The sequence below is a fragment of the Cavia porcellus genome, unplaced genomic scaffold (assembly GCF_034190915.1).
Source record: "Cavia porcellus strain 051 isolate PalLab524CR breed Dunkin Hartley unplaced genomic scaffold, mCavPor4.1 scaffold_9, whole genome shotgun sequence".
NCBI lineage: Eukaryota > Metazoa > Chordata > Mammalia > Rodentia > Caviidae > Cavia > Cavia porcellus.
Genome location: NW_026947492.1, coordinates 69,561,259 through 69,580,341, shown reverse-complemented (window position 1 = coordinate 69,580,341; position 19,083 = coordinate 69,561,259). Strand labels below are relative to the sequence as shown.

Genomic DNA, 19,083 nt, shown 5'->3' with positions numbered 1-19,083 from the left:
GATATTGTTGCAAACAAAGCAACACAGATCTCAGTGGTTTTCATAACATGCAGAACAAAATCACTCTACCTCCAACCACCCCTCAAAAAAAGGGGATTCAGTGCATGGATTGAAAAATTCCTTTCTCTAACTCCACGAGAAAAATAACATGACAGAGAGATGTGGTGGAGCAAAGGAGTTCACTTCATGGAGGACAGGAGGCAGAGCAGGGGACCGCTTCCAAGAAGAAAGGAAACAGAGTCATATACAGCCCATAAGGTCATGCTTTCATGGCCCACCCAGACACACACAGTGGTGCACATTGTTAATGCCATGGATATTTCTTAATCAAATCGACACAATTAATATTAACATTTACACTGGGTGTTAAACTTGCTTGACGTTTCTGAACTGATTACCTCCTCAAAATACATTCTTACTTATGTGCTAGAATCTCCCTTACTTCATGCAAATAACTATTTGACAATTTAATAATGTATATGTAATTATCATTTAACTGTGATGTTGCATATTTACCAAGGACGCTATTTAGTAATTTTCTATTACTAGTCATGATACACTGTGAAGGAAGTTGCTTATATTATTTCTCCTGTGGGAACTTATTGATACTGTATGTGTCTTCATTAATAAGAATATGATTTGGTTTAATAATAATTGACATATCTGGATAAAGGTGAATACTCTTTGCTTCGGTGACATATATTGTACTTGGAATGATTTTGGTGATCATTTCAAAATGCAGTCATATATAAAAGCAACATATTTTATATCTTAAATAAATGCAGTTGGCAATTATGTCAAACTTTAAACTAAAAAAAATCAAAGTAATATCAGAAATACTACATTGTATATAAAGACAGGATAATTATTTTAAATAAATGAATCTGAAACCTGGAAATAATTCCCACAAAGGATATTACAGAGTTAATAAATAGATCTAAATATGTAGTAAAGTTTAGATTATTCTAAAGTGTCAGTGCAATTTCTTTAAATTTGTGGACTATTTTACAGTAATGTAAATCATTTTCCTTTTTCCTCAGAAAATTCACACTGAAATATTTAAGTGTGAACAAACATGATGCCCATAATTTATTTTCAATTAGTTGAAAAAATTTCACAAATGCATATACATATGTACATATTAAAAGACAGAGAAAATCATATAGTTAGTGACCGAAAATGTAAGTATTCCATCAATCTCTCTGTAAAGAATATACAGAATTTCTTTTTTCATAGTTGCAGTGTTCAATGCAAACTTATTTTAACCGGTATTGCACATAAATTTCCAGATAGTAAATTATTTTAAATGCTGCATAATTTTTTCAGTATTCTGTCATATCTACAAATTATCATCCTCTATAGTGTGTTCTATATTCATTCTAAATTATTACACATTCTTTCACACAGCCACTATTGTAAACTTTGATATGAATGTAGACTATCATGAGGTCTTGGGGAAGACCAGGCAGTCCAGGCCTGCTGCAAAATGAGCAGGCCAGGAGCCTGGGGACTGCTACAGAGATGTGCGTGACTGAGCCACGCAACTGAAAATAGAGATGCAATCAAACATTTCCACGATTCTTTGTCTCTTCTTTAGGTCACCCTAATCCCAAGCAAACTTCTCCAGTAAGAGCTATTGACAATATCCTATAAATGCCTCAAATATTTTAGAGCTTACTCAAAGCATATTAAAAACAGATTGATTTTTTTGTGTGTGAACATAAGACAATTTTTAAACTTTTTTATTTTAAAGAGATTAAGATAAAAGAGGATATATCAAAGCAGATCAGAACAGAACAATTTAAGCAATGCAGTATTTCACCACAAGACCACCCGATATAAGAGCAGCTACTACAATGTAAGGACAACTATTTTGAAGAAAGGAATAGACCTTATGGTAGCCACTATTGATTTTCTGTTGTCTTATTGTGAAGTCCTGTGTAGCTTGCATTGTTCTACTCTGTTTTGTTTTGTTTTATTCGGTTTTAAAAAGACAGACCAATAGCTTTGACTGAAAAATATGTTATGTCTTATGCTGTTTGTGCTACCTTTACACATAGGTATCTTTGTCTCTGTTCCTCTAAGCAGAATATAAACTGCTCAAGCTCTTGCACCACTGCAGGCTGTGCTAGCAGCAGCAGGGACATAGTTTTAGCAGAGGTGATAGATATTTACAACGGAAGCACACAAGTCAGTCAGGGACTCAAGAAACATGCAAGTAGAATTCTGAAGAGATTTACTCAATTTAATATTAACTTGCTGTTAACTGAGTAGTCAGTAGGATTAATAAAACAGAAATGTATTTTAGGTAGCCAGAGACTAACATCGGAAAATTAACCCCTTTTCCCTCGGGTAACGGAAAGATGGAAGTGTCAGTGGATGGCTGCTGCTATTTTCTAAGCCTTTTGCTTGAGTTGCTACACAATCCTTCCATAGGCTTGCAACTATTTGTATATTTAACTCTTGCCAATTTTGTAGTAAGTGAGATGTGAATATTTTTTATTCATTTTGAAAACTCTAACAGCTGCCTATATATAAATATAAAAGGCAAAGTCAAAGGTATTCACTTATCTCTCTTCTCTTTGTGGAATTCTACATAGATGAAAGAAGCAGAAATTCATGTGCCTCACAGTCAGTGTTTCTTTTATATTATTTCTTTTTCAAACCCAAGCAAAACAACCTCCAGAAAGCTTCCCTCAGTTCTTTGGTTCTAAGTGCATAAACCATAGGATTGAGGGAAGGAGGGATGATGTTGTGCAGTACGTTGAGCAGAACTGGAATCAATGCAACCTTTGTCTCTGAGAGGTGAGTTATTGAAAGTACTACAACAGCAGTGTAGAAGAAGAGAATGAGGATAAGATGGGAGCTACAAGTGCTCAGAGCCTTGGATACAGCTTCAGGCGAGTTCAATCTAAGTACAGAGCGCAGAATCAAGGCATATGACAACATAATAAGACCCAGATCACTCCCCATTCCAACCCATGCCAAAACCAATTGGCAAATGCTATTTGCTCTCCTATCATCACAGGCCAGGCTGGTGACCCCAAGGTTAGAACACAGGCAATGTTCAATTTCATTCCTGGAACAATAATTACGCTGGGCTGCAAGCACAGGCATTGGAATGACAAGCAAACCATTTCTAAGCACCATAAACAAGGTGGCTTTTAAGATGAAGGAGTTGGATACAATTGATGCATAGCGAAGAGGGTGACAAATAGCTACATATCTGTCAAAAGCCATGCAGAGAAAGATACCAGATTCCATTCCAATAAAACAGTTAATGGCATAAATTTGAGCAAAACACTCAAGGATACTAATGACCTTGGCATTGAACCAGAAAATGGCCAGGATCTTTGGCATGATGGTAGTGGCCAGCCCCATGTCCACTATGGAAAGGATACCCAGGAAAAGGTACATTGGCTGCTTCAGAGAAGGGTCCTGGAAGATGGTGATGAGGATGAGGATGTTCGCACCAATTGCTGAGAGATAGAGCAGAGCCAGTGGAACAGAAAGCCAGTGCTGCCAGCTGTGGATGCCTGGGAATCCCAGCAGAATGAACTCAGACACCTGGAATTTTGAGCTATTGGAAACTTTCAGAGATGCAGGCATATTTTCACATGAGGAAAATGTTTTCAAAGATGTTTATCTGAGTATAATCTTCATGAAACATTATTTAAAAAGTGTCTTTAGATAGTACATTTTGAAGGTACAATAAAATGGATTCTGTACCCCCACGCCCCGTCATAGTTTTTAAAGATGATTCAGGTAGTTCTGGAGTAGTAGCAAGCAGAAAGTAAAACTAAAGTCACAATCATCTCTTCTGGGATGAAGCTTAGTGGTACAGATTTGCCTACAGTGTACCAGGCTCCTGGAGTTGGTCCCCAGCACTGTAGCCAAAACAACAAAGGGGGATAGTAGAAGAGACAGAGAGGAGAGCCAGAACCAGAAAGGGAAAGGGTGAGGAAAAAGTTTGGGATAGGGACAGGAATGGAGAGGGAGAAGAGAGATGGATCATATTCAACACTGTTGATAAACCAGGAGTGAATATTAGATCATTATTTTTAAATGTGCAGTTATGCCAGGTTTGAATTATGACACAAATATGGTTGACCTGTTTCCAATATTCTCTTCATCTTTACAGAAATTCTCTGGAATCAAGTGGATATGCAAGGAGCTTCTTCATATATTTCTCAATTTTGGTTGATGCAACAGTTATTAACTAGAAAGAATTAGATACTTTGACTACAGAATTATGAGAAATTCAACTGCATAGATAAACATTTTTCAAAGTTATTTTACATGTCCATTAATGGTATACGTACACTGCCAAACATTTTTATCATGAACTTTGAAAGATTTTCAGGAATAAACTATACTGTAGATTGAGGGATAGACATATTTTCTTTGATATTCTCCTAAATGTGCACTTTGAGAAATGATGTGAAAGAATATCTTAACAAGAATTTAAGCAATATGGTTAAGCCATGCAGACACATCTTTTGATTTTTTTTTCCTAGTTGAATCCTAGAGGATCTACAAAGACAGGATTTAGGAGTAAGTAATAAGATGATTTTTAAAATTAGCATGGTAAGAATATTTAACATGAGATGTACTCTCCACAAAATTCATACCTACACAGGATAGTATTTTTAATAGTATGTACAATATTTTATAGCATATCTGTAAAACTTATACTGTATAACTGAAACCCTATGATCAGTGAACAGCAATTTTATTCTATTTAATAAATTAGAATTTACTACCCATAATATTGAAGGAACTTTCATGGAATCCCCATTGTCATGTTGAAAATTAGACAGTATTTTTCATTATGCTTTGCTGCTTTTCATGTACTTTTTTATTTGCTGTAGTAGTCCTACCAGCCAAAACTGGAACTATCAAATCAGTCTGCTCTGTCTATAGGCAACCCTTTTCCTTATCTTAGTAATGTCACTCATCTGTACACCTTCTGTTCAGTACTACTGTTTTGGTAGTGTGTTTCTCTGTGCTTATTTTCATTTTGCGTGTCTTCATATTTTTTCTTTTTTTCCACGATGTGATCTTTCTAAAATTAGTTTGCCTTGTTTCAAATAAGTTGTATCTAAATACTTTGATTTGAATAAAGTCACAGTCTCTGAATTGTTAATTCATGAGAGTCCAACTTAGTATTTTCTTTTGGCTTTTGGAAGTGTATTCTGTGCTATAAATGTACAGAACATCTTATTATATTCTGAATATTTGCTTTTCACAGAAATTACTTACTTTGCAAGACTTTCACTCTTCATATTTTAACAACATGGCAGAATACCTATTAGAAACCAAGAGGGAATACAAAATGACAAATCATATTCTAGTTTTTAAATGTTACATAAAGTAAGGTGTAAGCAATCAAATTATATGTTATAATTTATTCTTGTTATTGTTAACATTAAATGTAAGAAAAGCTGAAAGAAAATAAAATTTTCCTGTAGTAATACCAACAATGTAAACTCATTTACAAGTAAGTGTATTTCTTTTCAGATAATCCTTACCATGTCCATGCTTAAGTAAACATATACCTCCTTATGATGCAATAAATCATCTTTTGCTTGTGATGAATCTAATTTGGCCTTGAAAAGCATAAAATTATCTAAACATAGCCATAACATACTTTAATAATTTAAAGTCATAAAAGGGCTTGAAGATAAAGCTAGGGTCACTCTGGGCTCTCAGATAGAGTTCCAAAGAGTTAAGTGAAATATCTCCATCTTAGGGGCTTGAAACCATGCAAGTCATTTGATAGTATTGCCCTGGTATTTCTATGAAAACTCAGTTTCTTACTTTACGGCATAGCATCGCATAGCCCTTTCTCTTTGAGCTTGCTCTGTTCTTCCTTTTTAAGCTATACTTTTTATTTATTTATTTTATATTGGCAAATAATAGTTATGTATACAGCATTTGTGGGTATAAAGTGATACTACAGATTTTGAAAACAAAGTCAAATAATTACATTTGATTAATTAATGCACCATCACCCCAAATATTTAACACTTTTTGTGATTAGAGTATCAGAAATTTATTTCCTTAATGAAATGACATGGATAGCTTGCAGTTATTAGCTATAATCAGGAATCTGTGTGATTTATCTTAACAAACTTTGACTTATTCTCCTGACTCTTCTTAGGCTTTCTTTCTTTGGGCTATAACCTTTTCATTTTTCTAATTTTGCACACTCTGTTAACCATCGTTCTAGTCTGTGTCTATGGTTCAATTGTCTTAGATTCCACATATATGTAAGAACATGAAATATTTGTCTTTTTGTGTTTAGCACATTCAGTTAGATTAAGAATTTTAAATTTCATTCATGTTATCATAAAAGGCATTTTTTTTTACTTTTTAAGGCTGAATGACATCTCAGTGTGCCTATGTGTGTCTGTCTCTTGTGTGTGCGTGTGCGTGTGCGTGCGTGTGTGTGTGTGTGTGTGTGTGTGTGTGTGTGTGTAGGCTTTACATTTTCTTTGTCCATTTTTCTAGTGATGGATCTTTAGGCTGATTTCATAAGTTGGCTATTATAAATAATGTTACAATGAACACGAATGCTCAGACATCTCTCTGATGTGCTGATTTCCAAACATTTCATAAATTCTCAGAAGTGAGATTGCGGCATCATATGGCAAATTCAAGTTTAGTTTTATCATTTCTTTTTAATATTTTTCCTCAATTGACATTCCTGTGATATAATTAGGATAAAGTTTGTTTTAGCTTACAGAAAAAGAATTATTTTTGCTGTTTTAAATATTAGATTCTAGCATGAAAGAAAAATGTTTTCTATTAAAAAGTAGTTAACATATTAATATTGTAGCTAACACAGAAGTTTCTTTAAAAGGCAAACAACTTCTCAATTATTGCATGAGCTTAACATTTTTAGAATTTACTCTTAACATCTTTGGCAAAGTCTTTAATATATCTGTATCTTGCTTCAGCAGAGAAAGAGTCATTCTCTTCGGTAGGATTTGCCAATGTGATACTAATTTTAGAATGAGGTAGCACTCTGACTGTGAGACTTAACCAATACAACCTTGACAAAACTTTAGAACTTACTGTGCTTGTTATGAAGAGATTCATTCCGTCTGATATGTTTGCAGCAGGAGTTTCCTCTGGGGGAACACCCAGTACATTTTGAGAAAGCAGCTTTAGGTTTAGAAGATGATATGATCTCAGCAGAGTTATGACAGACAGATTATGAACTTCAGGAATTTATAGAGAGTTTCAAGCATTTCAGTGAGCTAAGAAAAACAGGCTTCCCTGAGCTGCGTGAGGAAAGAAAGATCCACAGAGTCTTTCTTTGCTGAGTCCCTAGGATGGTAAATCCCAGAAGTATAGCAAAGCGATTAACTCTGAGATGTATCCTATTCATGTCATCTGAAAATAAAAACAGGAAAATGGTCAAAACATATCTTCCATTTTCCTTTTTGAACCCTGCTGTAAGTGGTGCAATGTGAGCTTCTTGCCAGTTAGGTTACAGTTTTTGCAATTATGACCTATATATTCATGTGATAGTAAACTGCATGTGTTTGTCTGACTACATTTCATTTTGTCTTTTGACACATTCACTTTAACTTTTGCATTGTGTTAAGTAGTGAAGTCCATGTTTTCTGTATGGATATCAAGGAATTTTCATGATATTTGTTGAAAAGATTTCTTTTCCCTATTGAGTTGTCTTCACACAAGTGCCATAAATAATTGCCTCCATGTGCATACCTCTGGAATGGGTAATATGTATGCCGCATGATTCATATATCTATTTGCACAGTAATATACATTATTTGTATGATTATATTTTCACTTTTATTTATGATGCTCCAAATTTTCCAGTTTGAATCATTTTTTTCCAGATATTGGTGCTGTTTTCAATACTTTGTATTTTTGAGTGTGTTATACCAGTGGCTCTTAACCTTCTGATGATGCTTACTGAGATTTTGTTTGGCTTCATTGTACATATAGGTAAACCTTTGAAGAACTGAGCATATTAAAACCTCAAACCTAGAACTTCAAATCTATAAACATGATTTTCTACCTTCTTAAATTATCATACTGTACCTCAGCAGTATCTTGAAATATTATAATATAAACTATGTTAATTTATATCCAAGCATTTTATATTTTCTGATGTTATAATTAAGAAAATATATTTCACTTGTTGATTACAAATACAGTTGAACTGGGCCTGGTGGCACATGCCTGTAACCCCAGCAGTAGGAAAGCTGAGATAGCAGGATTGCTGTGATTTCAAGACCACGATGGGCTACAAAGTGATTTCAGGGCCAACCTGAAATTCATAGTAAAACTGCCTCAAAAAGACAAAAAGAAATACAATGGATTGTTAAATGCATATCTTAATTGTGTTACCTTGGTAAAGGGTAATGTTTCTAATAGCTGCTTAGCATGCAATCATTCTGAAATCTTCCATTTATTGTCCCTATACTTCCACCATTAAAACCTGTTTTGTCTGCAATAATCATACAAACTTTCTTGTATTTGCAAAAACAAAATATATTTTTAAAATTTTTAACTGAGGATAATTTTCTTTCCATTGGTTGCTTAGTCAGCTTGCATTAATGTAATTACTGACAGGTCTACAATTTTTCTATATTTGTTTAAAACTAGTCCTGTCTTTTGTTTTTTTCACTTTTCATACAAATAAAATTTTTCTTTTGTTTTTTCACTTTTCATACAAATAAAATAAGTATTATTTTGATGCTAATTTTTTTCCAATTCAGTTTTTGTTACGTAATGTTTCTTTTAAAAAATTTTTTTTAAAAGGAAAAAGAGAAAAAACAAAACAAAACAAAGCAGTGTAAGGGTACAAGTAATACAGAGCTACAAAAAAAAAAAAAAAAAAAAAAAAAAAAACAGTAAGAAATCACCAGTTAAAAGATTACACATTATCATCTTAGTGATAGTTGCTCAAGTCACAGTATCAAAGCATACAAAGTGAACATTCAAACAGAGAGACTGCAAACAGTTGTGTTCAATGATCCAACCAAAAACATCAATATGGTCAGCTATTTAATACTCTTAAACACACTTGCAATTGTATCCTTTGGAGCATTTTTTCCCTCTTTTTTTACAACAAAATTTACACATTTTGGGGTTTATTACTCCGTAGTTATTATTAGTTTTTTTTTTGAAGAGAATAAATTCAAATATGGCAAAACAAAGCTGTCAGTCAAAACCAAGGATAGACATAGTACATGATGTTAAAACAGAGTACAAGGTTATCAACAATGGTTACCATAATGCCTCTTGTTTCCTTAAAAAGAATTGTCTATCTTTTAGGTATTATAAAGTTGAACAAAACAGTAGAGAACAAGACCAATAAAACTTAAACATTGTAAACATTACAGGACTTCCAAAGGAAATAATAGTCAAACCAGAATGGGCATATTAGTGAATCTTATTGCCTTCAAAGTAGTTGCGTATTACCCCCAAACTTGATACTATCATACAGAGTGGAACAGAGGCTAATCAGTCAAAACAAGATAGTGGGAGTGTTACAGGACTTCAAAACAAGTTATTAGGAAAACAAAAAATGTTACTATAATATATCCTGCTAAATTTTTAATTTTCCCCTTAATTAAAAAAACCATAAAAATAACTAAATTTTTTTACTGAATAAGGGAGAGATTGAGATAAAACAGGACATAACAACATAACAATACAGGTCAAAGCATGACTGTTTCAGCAACTTAGTGCTTCACCACCAAATAACCTGATTTAATAGTAGTTACCATAGTGTCTGTTTTTTCTTTGAAATATTTGAATAAAACTTCATATACTATAGCTTCAAATATTTCCATATCAAGAAGCCCAGAAAAGCCTTTCCAATTAATAAGTGAAAACTTTACAAGGTTTCAAGGCCACACATTGTGGAATAATGATTACCACATACTTTTATATATTTGAATCATTACATACATTAGGGAAAGTATTCGGTATTCACACATGCGAGATTGATTTGTTTCACTTATGAGTATGGTCTCAAGCTCTGCCCATTTATTGATAAATATCTCAATGTGATCCTTCTTTATAGCTGAATAATACTCCACTGTATAGAAATACCACAACTTTTTTATCCATTCCTCAGTTGATGGATACTTGGGTTGTTTCCAAGATCTGGCAATTACAAATTGTGCTGCTATAAACATAGCTGCACATATATCACTGTGGTATGATGCTTTCAGTTCTTCTGGGAATATTCCTAGAAGTGGAATAGCTGGAATAAATGGGACTTCCAATCCCAGCTTTTTGAGAAATCTCCAGACTGACCTCCACAAAGGCTGCACCATTCTACACTCCCACCAACAGTGTAGGAGAGTTCCTTTTTCCCCACAGCCTCTACAGCATTTGTTGTTGTTGGTTTTCTTGATCCGGGCCATTCTTTCAGAAGTGAGATGGGATCTCAGTGTGGTTTTAATTTGCATTTCTCTAATGACCAATGATGATGAACATTTTTTCATGTATTTATTTGCTATTTGCATTTCTTCATCTGAGAAGTGCGTATTCATCTCAGATGCCCATTTTTGGATTGGATCTTTGAATTTTGGAGGTCTGAGTTTTTTTAATTCTTTATATGTTTTAGACAAGAGTCCCTTGTCTGAGAGAGAGAGTTCACTAAAATCTTTTCCCAGTTTGTGGGTTTTCTTTTCACTATGCTGGAGATTTCTTTTGATGTGCAGAAACTTTTTAATAAGAAGTGGTCCCAGTTATTGATTCTGGGAAGTATTTCCTGTGTGGTTTGAGTCCTGTTCATGAATTCTCTACCTACTCCTATGTCTTCAAGGTTTCTACCCAATTTGTCTTCCAATAGATTTAGTGTTTCTGTTTTAATATTCAGATCTTTGACCCATTTAGATTTTAATGTAGTACATGATGATAGACATGGGTCTAGCTTTAGTTTTCGGCAAATGGAGAGCCAGTTTTTCCAGCACCATTTATTAAAGAGACTGTCGCTCTTCCAGTGAACTTTCTAGGCTCCTTTATCAAAGATAAGGTGGTTGAGTGTGTTTGTAGTTGTGGTTGTATCTTCTAATCTATTCCATTGATCTTCGGCTCTGTTTTGAGTCCAATACCATGTTGATTTTACTACTGTTGCTTTGTAGTATAACTTCAAGTCAGGGATTGTGATGCCTCCTGCTTTGTCTTTGCTGCTTAGAATTGCCTTTGCGATTCTAGGTCTCTTCTGGTTCCAGATGAAATTTAGGATTGATTTCTCTAGATCTATAAGGTATGTTGATGGTATTTTTTATTGCGATTGCATTGAATCTGTATAACAGTTTTGGGAGAATGGCCATTTTCACAATGTTTATTCTTCCTATCGATGAGCAGGGGATGTCTTTCCATTTTCTGAGATCGTCTTCAATGTCTTTTTTCAGTGTATTATAATTTTCACTGTACAATTCTTTCACTTCTTTCATAAGAGTAATTCCTAAATATTTCATTTTTTTTTTGCTTGGTAATGTGAAAAGTGTAGTTTCTTTATTTCCCTTTCTGTGATTTTGTTGTTCGTGTATAGGAATGCTATTTATTTCTGTGTATTGATTTTGTATCCAGCCACATTACTGAATTTATTTATTGTATCTAAGAGTCTTTCAATGGAGTTTAGGGGGTCTTCTATGTAGAGTATCATGTCATCTGAAAACAATGATAATTTAACTTCTTCTCTCTCTTGCCTAATTGCTCTGGCTAGTACTTCCAGTACTATATTAAATAGGAGTGGTGGTAAACGACCTCCTTTTCTTGTGCCTGATTTTAATGTAAAGGCTTTCAATTTTTGGCCATTTAGTATGATGCTGGCTGTTGGTTTGTCATAAATGGCCTTTATTATGTTGAGGTAAAGACCATCTATTCCAATTTTCTGTGAAGTTCTTATCATGAATAAATTTTGGACCTTATCAAAAGCTTTTTCTGCATCTATAGAAATGATCATGTGATTCTTATTTTTGGCTTTATTGATATGGTGGATTACATTTATTGATTTACATATGTTGAACCATCCTTGCATTCATGGGATGAATCCCACTTGGTCATGGTGTATAATCTTCTTGATGACTTGCCGCATCCTATTTGCCAATATTTTATTGAGGATTATTGCATCTGTGTTCATTAGGGAGATCGGTCTATAGTTCTGTATTTTAGTTGGGTCTTTCTCAGTTTTGGTACTAGAGTAATATTTGCTTCCAGGAATGACTTAGGAAGGATTGCTTCCCTTTCAATTTCATTGAATAGTTTGAGGAGTGTCAGCATTAGGTCTTCTTTGTATTTCTTGTAGAATTCTGCAGTGAATCCATCTGGGCCTGGGCTCTTCTTTGTAGGTAAGGACTTAATTACATTTTCAATTTCATTAACAGAGATTGGGTTATTCAACAGTTTTACATCCTCTTGATCTAGCTTTGGTACTTCATGTTTCTAAGAATCTGTCTTTTTCTTATGTGTTATCAAACTTTTGAGAGTAGAGGTTTTTGAAATAGGTGTTGATGATCTTCTGTATTTCTATTGGGTCTGTAGTGATTTCACCTTTTTCATTTCTTATTGCATTAATTTGAGCTTTTTCTTCCCTTTTTTAAATAAGGTTGGCTAGGGGTTTATCGATTTTATTTATTCTTTCAAAGAACCAACTCTTTAATTCGTTGATTCTTTGGATTGTTTTCTTAGTCTCTATTGCATTGATTTCTGCTCCAATTTTTATAATTTCCTCTCTTCTTTTGGCTTTGGGCTTGACTTGCTCTTCTTTTTCTAGCTGTTTGAGGTGTGGCATCAAGTTGTTTATTTGTATTCGTTCTGTTTTCCTGATGTGGGAACTCAGTGCAAAAATTTTTCCTCTGAGGACGGCTTTCATTGCATCCCACAAATTCCGGTAAGTTGTATCTGCATTTTCATTTTCTTTTAGGTATTGTTTAATTTCTTCTGTGACCCACTGATTACTCAAGAGTGTGTTATTCAGTTTCCATGTGTTTGCGGGATTTTTGCAGTGTCTTTATCATTAATTTCTAATTTCAGAGCACTATGATCCGATAACATGCAAGGTATGATTTCATCTCTTTTGCATTTTAAAAAATATGTTCTGTGAGCTAATATGTGGTCTATTTTAGAGAATGATCCATGTACTGCTGAGAAGAATGTGTATTCTGATGTTGTTGGGTGGAACATTCTGTATATGTCTATCAAATCCATTTGTGTGCACGTGTGATTCAGTTCTGTTATTTCTTTGCTCATTTTCTGTCTGGTTGATCTGTCCCTTGGTGTCAATGGCATATTAAGGTCTCCTGTTACAATTGTGTTACTGATAATTTGAGTTTTCATTTCTGTTAATAGTTGTTTTATATAACTGGGTGCTCTGGAGTTTGGTGCATATATATTTAAGATAGTTATCTCTTCCTCTTGGAGTTTTCCCCTTACGAGTATGTAGTGACCTTCTTTGTCCTTTATGGTCATTGTTGGTTTAAAGTTGACGTTGTCTGCAAACAGAATGGCTACTCCTGCCTTTTTTTGGATTCCTGCTGCATGAAGTATTGTTTTCCATCCTTTGACTTTCAGTCTGTGAGTATCCTTCTGCGTTAGATGGGTTTCCTGTAAACAGCATAAGGTTGGATTTTGTTTCTTGATCCATTATGCTAGTCTGTTTCTTATGATTGATGCATTGAGACCATACACATTAATGGTTATTACTGTTAAATGCTGGTTTATTGTTGACATGTTATCTCTCTGCTCTTGCATCTTTATCTTTCTGTTCTGTTTAATTATTTGCTTTACTTAGTGTTTTTTTCCTTTGTATATCTAAACTGTCTTTCTATATTTTTTTCAGGGTTGGTTTGGTGTTCATGAAGTTCTTCAGCTGTTCTTTGTCATGTTAGTATCGTATTTCACCATCAATTGTGAATGATAGTTTTGCAGGATACATCAGTCTAGGTTGGAAACCATTTTGCTTTAGGATCTGGAATACTTCACTCCATGGTCTTCTTGACTTTATTGTTTGTGCTGAGAAGTCTGCTGTGATTCTGATAGGGTTTTCCTTTATAAGTGATCTGTCTTTTCTCTCTCTCAGCTTTTAATAATCTATTCTTGTGTTGGATTTCAGGGATGGTGATTATTATATGTCTGGGTGTAGTTTTATTTTGGTTATGACTATTTGGAGTTCTATATGCTTCACTGATCCTGATGTCAGTTTCTGATTTCATGCTTGGGAAATTTTCAGCTATTACTTCTCTAAATATCCTGTTGACATCCTTTATGTTATCTCCTTCTTTTTCATTACTCCCTATCATTCTTATGTTATTTTTCTTTGCATCGTCTTGCAGTTGTTGAATTGTTGTTTCCTGATTCCTTGTTAGATTTTAAGATCTTTCCTTTCCTCTTCACTAGCTGCAATCATGTCTTCAAGGTCTGAAATTCTATCTTCACTTTCATTAAGGCAGATTTTACAACTTTCAGTGGGGTTTTTTATTTCCTGTATATCTCTGTGCATCTGCATTATGTATTCTGTTTGTTTCTTATATTGCTTGTCTAGGGATTCTATCTTTTTGTTTAGTTCCTCCAATTTTTTATCTGTGTTTGCTTTAGATATATTCAGAATCTCTTTCATTTCTTTTATCATTTCTTCTGTTTTTACCTGGGAGATTATTTCGAGTTTGAATTTCTTTAAAGTTTCCTGGAGTTGCTTGTTAATTTCAGTAACTATTGTGTCCAATATTTGAGGTGAATGGCATATATTTTGTTCTATATACATTGCTCCTAGGGTTTCTTGAGATGGGCTGGAGGTTTGAGGTTGTAATTTAGTCTTTCATTTTGTCATTTACCTATATTTCTGTGTTTCAAGTGTTATTTGAAAGCTTCCTCAGGATCTGTTGGAAATCCCCTTCTATGTTTGCAGCTACTGAGACTCTGGCACCACGTTGCCCCAAGCCACTGGGCCTGCAGAACCAATGGCCCTCCTCTGCCTGGTCAGAACTCTGCAGTTCCAGATAAGCTGGGCCTCAGGGACACTGTGCGCCCACCTGCCCGATGGAAGCTCCACAGCTCTCCAATCACAGCCGGTAAGTGGAGGCGGATGTAGACGCCTCAAACCCACCTCTCCACTTCACTGCACTGGGAAGCCTGGAGGGACCTGAAAAGTCTGGGCTTTGGGCAGAGTGCGCTGAGCACTCACCACAGGCTGCAGGGCCTCTGGAACCTGTGATGCTCCACTGCCTGCTGAGACATCCACAGTCCTCCAGACACACTGGGAGTCTGATGCAGGCGCCCCAGATCTGCCCAGCCCCTCCTCTGCACACCTATGGTTAGGTGCGGGAGTCCCAAACAGGCTGGGCTCCAGTGATAGCGTGGGCCTGCCCACCATTGGAAGCTCAGCAGTTCTCCAAGTGCAGCTGGGATTGGGAGGCAGATGTAGAGGCCTCAAACCCACTTCTCCACTTCACTGCACCCGAAAGCCTGGAGGGTCCCAAACAGTCTGGGTTTTGGGTAGAGTGCGCTAAGCACTCACCACAGCCCGTGGTGCCTCTGGAACCTGCAGTCCTTCCCTGCTTGCTGAGATATCCACAGTCCTCCAGACACACGGGGAGGCTGATCCCTTCTGCATTCTAAATTAATACATATTCTGGCATATGGTCACTATTATATATTTTGATATGAATGTAGAGTGCCATGAGGTCTGGAGGAAGACTTACAGTCCAGGCCTGCTGCAAAATGAGCAGGCCAGAAGCCTGGGGACTGCCACACGAGTGCATCTGACTGAGCCAAGCAATGGAAAATAAAGACACATTCAAACATTTCCATGATTCTGTGTCTCTTCTTCAGGTTGTCCTAATTACAAGCAAACTTTACCAGTGAGAACTAGTAACAACATCCTATTAATGTCTCAAATATTTTAAGGCTTGCTCAAAGCATGTTCAAAAACAGAACAATTTATTGTGTGTGACGGTATGGACAACTATTTTGAAGAAAGCAATAGACATTATGGCTGATTTCCTGTTTTGTTTTGAGGTCCTGTGTGCCTTGCATTTGTTCTCTTCTTTTTTTTTTTTTTTTTTTTTTTTTTTTTTTTTGATGTCTTTAAAAAAGACAGACCAATAGCTTTAACTGAAAAAAATAAGCTATGCTTTGTACTGTTTGCACTACCTTTACATATAAGCATCTCGGTCTCTGTTCCTCTAAATAGAGTCTGAACTGCTCAAGCTGCTTGCACCACTACAGGCTGTGCTAGCAGTAACAGAGGCAGAGTTACAGCAGAGGTGATGGAGATTTACAGCAGAAGCAAACTAGTCTGTCAGGGGCTCAAGAAACACGCAAGTAGAATTTTGAACAGAATTTAATCAATTTACTATTAAGTTGCTCTTGAGTAGTAAGTAAGATTAATAAAACCAAAATGGATTTTAGGTACCCAGAGACTAATGTTAGAAAACCTTAACTCCTTTTCCCTCGGGTAACAGAAAGATGGAAGTGTAAGTGGATAACCACTGCTATTTTCTATCCAATTTGCTTGAGTTGCTACATTATCCTTCCATATGCTTGCAACTATTTTTATATTTAACTCTTCTCAATTTTGTAATATCAGTGAAGGTTTTAGTACTATTTTCTTCATTTTTAATACTTTAGCTGCTATCTATATACATATATAAAAAGGCAAAATCATAGGTGTTCACTTTTCCCTCTTCTTTGTGGAATTCTACATAGAATGAAAGTGGCTGAATTTCATTTGCCTCATGATTAAGGTTTGTGTTATATTTTATTTCTTTTGCAAACCCAAGCAAAACAGCCTCCATAAAGCTTCCTGAAGCTCTTTGGTCCTAAGTGCATAAACCATAGGGTTGAGGGATGGAGGGATGATGGTGTGCAGCATGTTGAACAGAATTGGAATCAGTGAAGCCTTTGTCTCTGAGACATGGGTTATTGAAAGTACGACAACCGTGTTGAAGAAGAAAATGAGGATAAGATGGGAGCTACAAGTACTCAGAGACTTGGATGCAGCTTCAACTGAGTTCAATCTAAGTACAGAGTGCAGAATCAAGGCATATGACAACATAATAAAGACCCAGATCACTCCCCATTCCAACCCATGCCAAAACCAATTGGCAAATGCTATTTGCTCTCCTATCATCACAGGCCAGGCTGGTGACCCCAAGGTTAGAACACAAGCAATGTTCAGTTTCATTCCTGGAACAATTACTCTGGGCTACAAGCACAGGTACTGGAATGACAAAGAAACCATTTCTAAGCACCGTAAACAAGGTGGCTTTAAAGATGAAGGAGTTGGATATAATTGCTACATAGCGAAGAGGGTGACAAATAGCTACATATCTGTCAAAAGCCATGCAGAGGAAGATACCAGATTCCATTCCAACAAAACAGTTAATGGCCTAAATCTGAGCAAAACACTCAAGGAGGCTAATGACCTTGGCATTGAACCAGAAAATGGCCAGGATCTTTGGCATGATGGTAGTGGCCAGCCCCATGTCCACTACAGAAAGGATACCCAGGAAAAGGTACATGGGCTGCTTCAGAGAAGGGCCCTGGAAGATGGTGATGAGGATGAGGATGTTCTCACCAATTGCTGAGAGACAGAGCAGAGCCAGTGGAACAGAAAGCCAGTGCTACCAGCTGTGGATGCCTAGGAAGCCCAGCAGAATGAACTCAGACACCTGGGATTTGGAGCTATTGGAAACTTTCAGAGATGCAGGCATATTTTCACATGAGAAAAAATGTTTTCAAAAATGTTTATCTGAGTATAATCTTCATGAAACATTATTTAAAAGTGCCTTTATATAGTACATTTTGAAGGTAAAATAAAATAGATTCTGTATTCCACCCCCTATAGTATTTAAAGATGGGTCAGACAGTTCTGCATTAGTAATAAGCAGAAAGTAAAAGTAAAGTCACAATTATCTCTTTTGGGATGAAGCTTAGTGGTACAGCTTTACCTGGGTTGTACCTGGTACCTAGAGTTGATCTCCAACACTGTAGTCAATAAAACAGAGGGAGAAAAGGAGAGAAGGTGAGGGAGAAGAGTACAGGAGAGGGACAAGGAGAGCAGAAAGATGGGACAGGGACAGGGATGGAGAGAGAGAAGGGAGAGAATGGATCATACTCAACATTGTTGACAAACCAGGAGAATTTAGCATAAATATCAACTCATTATTTTTAGGATCTGCATTTATACAGGGTTTGAACTATGACATGAATTTGGTTAGCCTGCTTACAATCCTTTGTTCATCTTTTCAGAAATTTTCTGCAATCAAGTGGATATACAAGGTTTCTTCGTATGTTACTCAAAGGGTTGATCCAGACAGTTTGTAACTAGAAATGATTAGATGCTTTGACTACAGAATTATAAATGTATACATAAACCTTTTTTTCTAAGTTGAAATCCATGTTCATTAAGGTTTTAGATATAGTGTCAGTTTGTTTTATCATGAAGTTTGAAAGAGTTCCAGAAATAAACTATACTGCAAATTGAAAGATAAACATATTTTCTTTGATGGTCTAGTAAATGTATACATGGAAGAAGTATGTGAAAGAGTATCTTAAGAATTTAAGCAATATGGTTGAATTTTTCAGCCTAAGGGATCATGCCATGAAGACACATCTTTTGATTTTTTTCCTAGTTGAATCCTAGAGGACCTACGAAGATAGATTTAGGAGTAATTAATAAGATGCTTTTTAAAATTAGTGTGGAAAGAAATACTTAACATGAGATCTACTCTCCACAAAATTTGTACCTGTACAGGATAATATTTTCAATAGCATGTACAATATTATATAGCATATCTGTAGAGTTTATCCTGTATAACTGAAACTCTATGGCCACTGAACACCAATTTTGTTCTATTTAGTACATAAGAATTTACTACCCATAATATTGAAAGAACTTTCATCAAATGCCCATTATCATGTTCAAAATTAGATTCAATATCTTGTCTGATATTCATCTGCTTTCATGTATTTTTTTAATCACTATAGTAGTCCTACCAGCTAAACCTGGAATATCAAGTCAGTCTTCCCTGTTCACAGACAACTCTTTTCCTTATCTTAGTAATTTCACTCATCTGTGTA

At 35.5% G+C, this 19,083-nt stretch overlaps 1 protein-coding gene and 1 pseudogene across 1 annotated transcript; both read right to left on the bottom strand.

The window, feature by feature from the left end:
- Positions 1–2,649: 2,649 nt before the first annotated feature.
- Positions 2,650–3,609, bottom strand: LOC100715389 (olfactory receptor 56B1-like). Its single transcript, XM_003465261.1, has one exon. The coding sequence runs from the start codon at positions 3,607–3,609 to the stop codon at positions 2,650–2,652; it is 960 nt and encodes a 319-aa protein (XP_003465309.1).
- Positions 3,610–16,759: 13,150 nt separating this feature from the next.
- LOC100715668 (olfactory receptor 56B1-like) lies at positions 16,760–17,714 on the bottom strand (annotated as a pseudogene).
- Between the last annotated feature and the right edge of the window lie 1,369 nt (positions 17,715–19,083).

Bases quoted from the DNA above. Each gene is read 5' to 3' on its own strand.
- LOC100715389 (XM_003465261.1), bottom strand. From the start codon at position 3,609: ATGCCTGCATCTCTGAAAGTTTCCAATAGCTCAAAATTCCAGGTGTCT.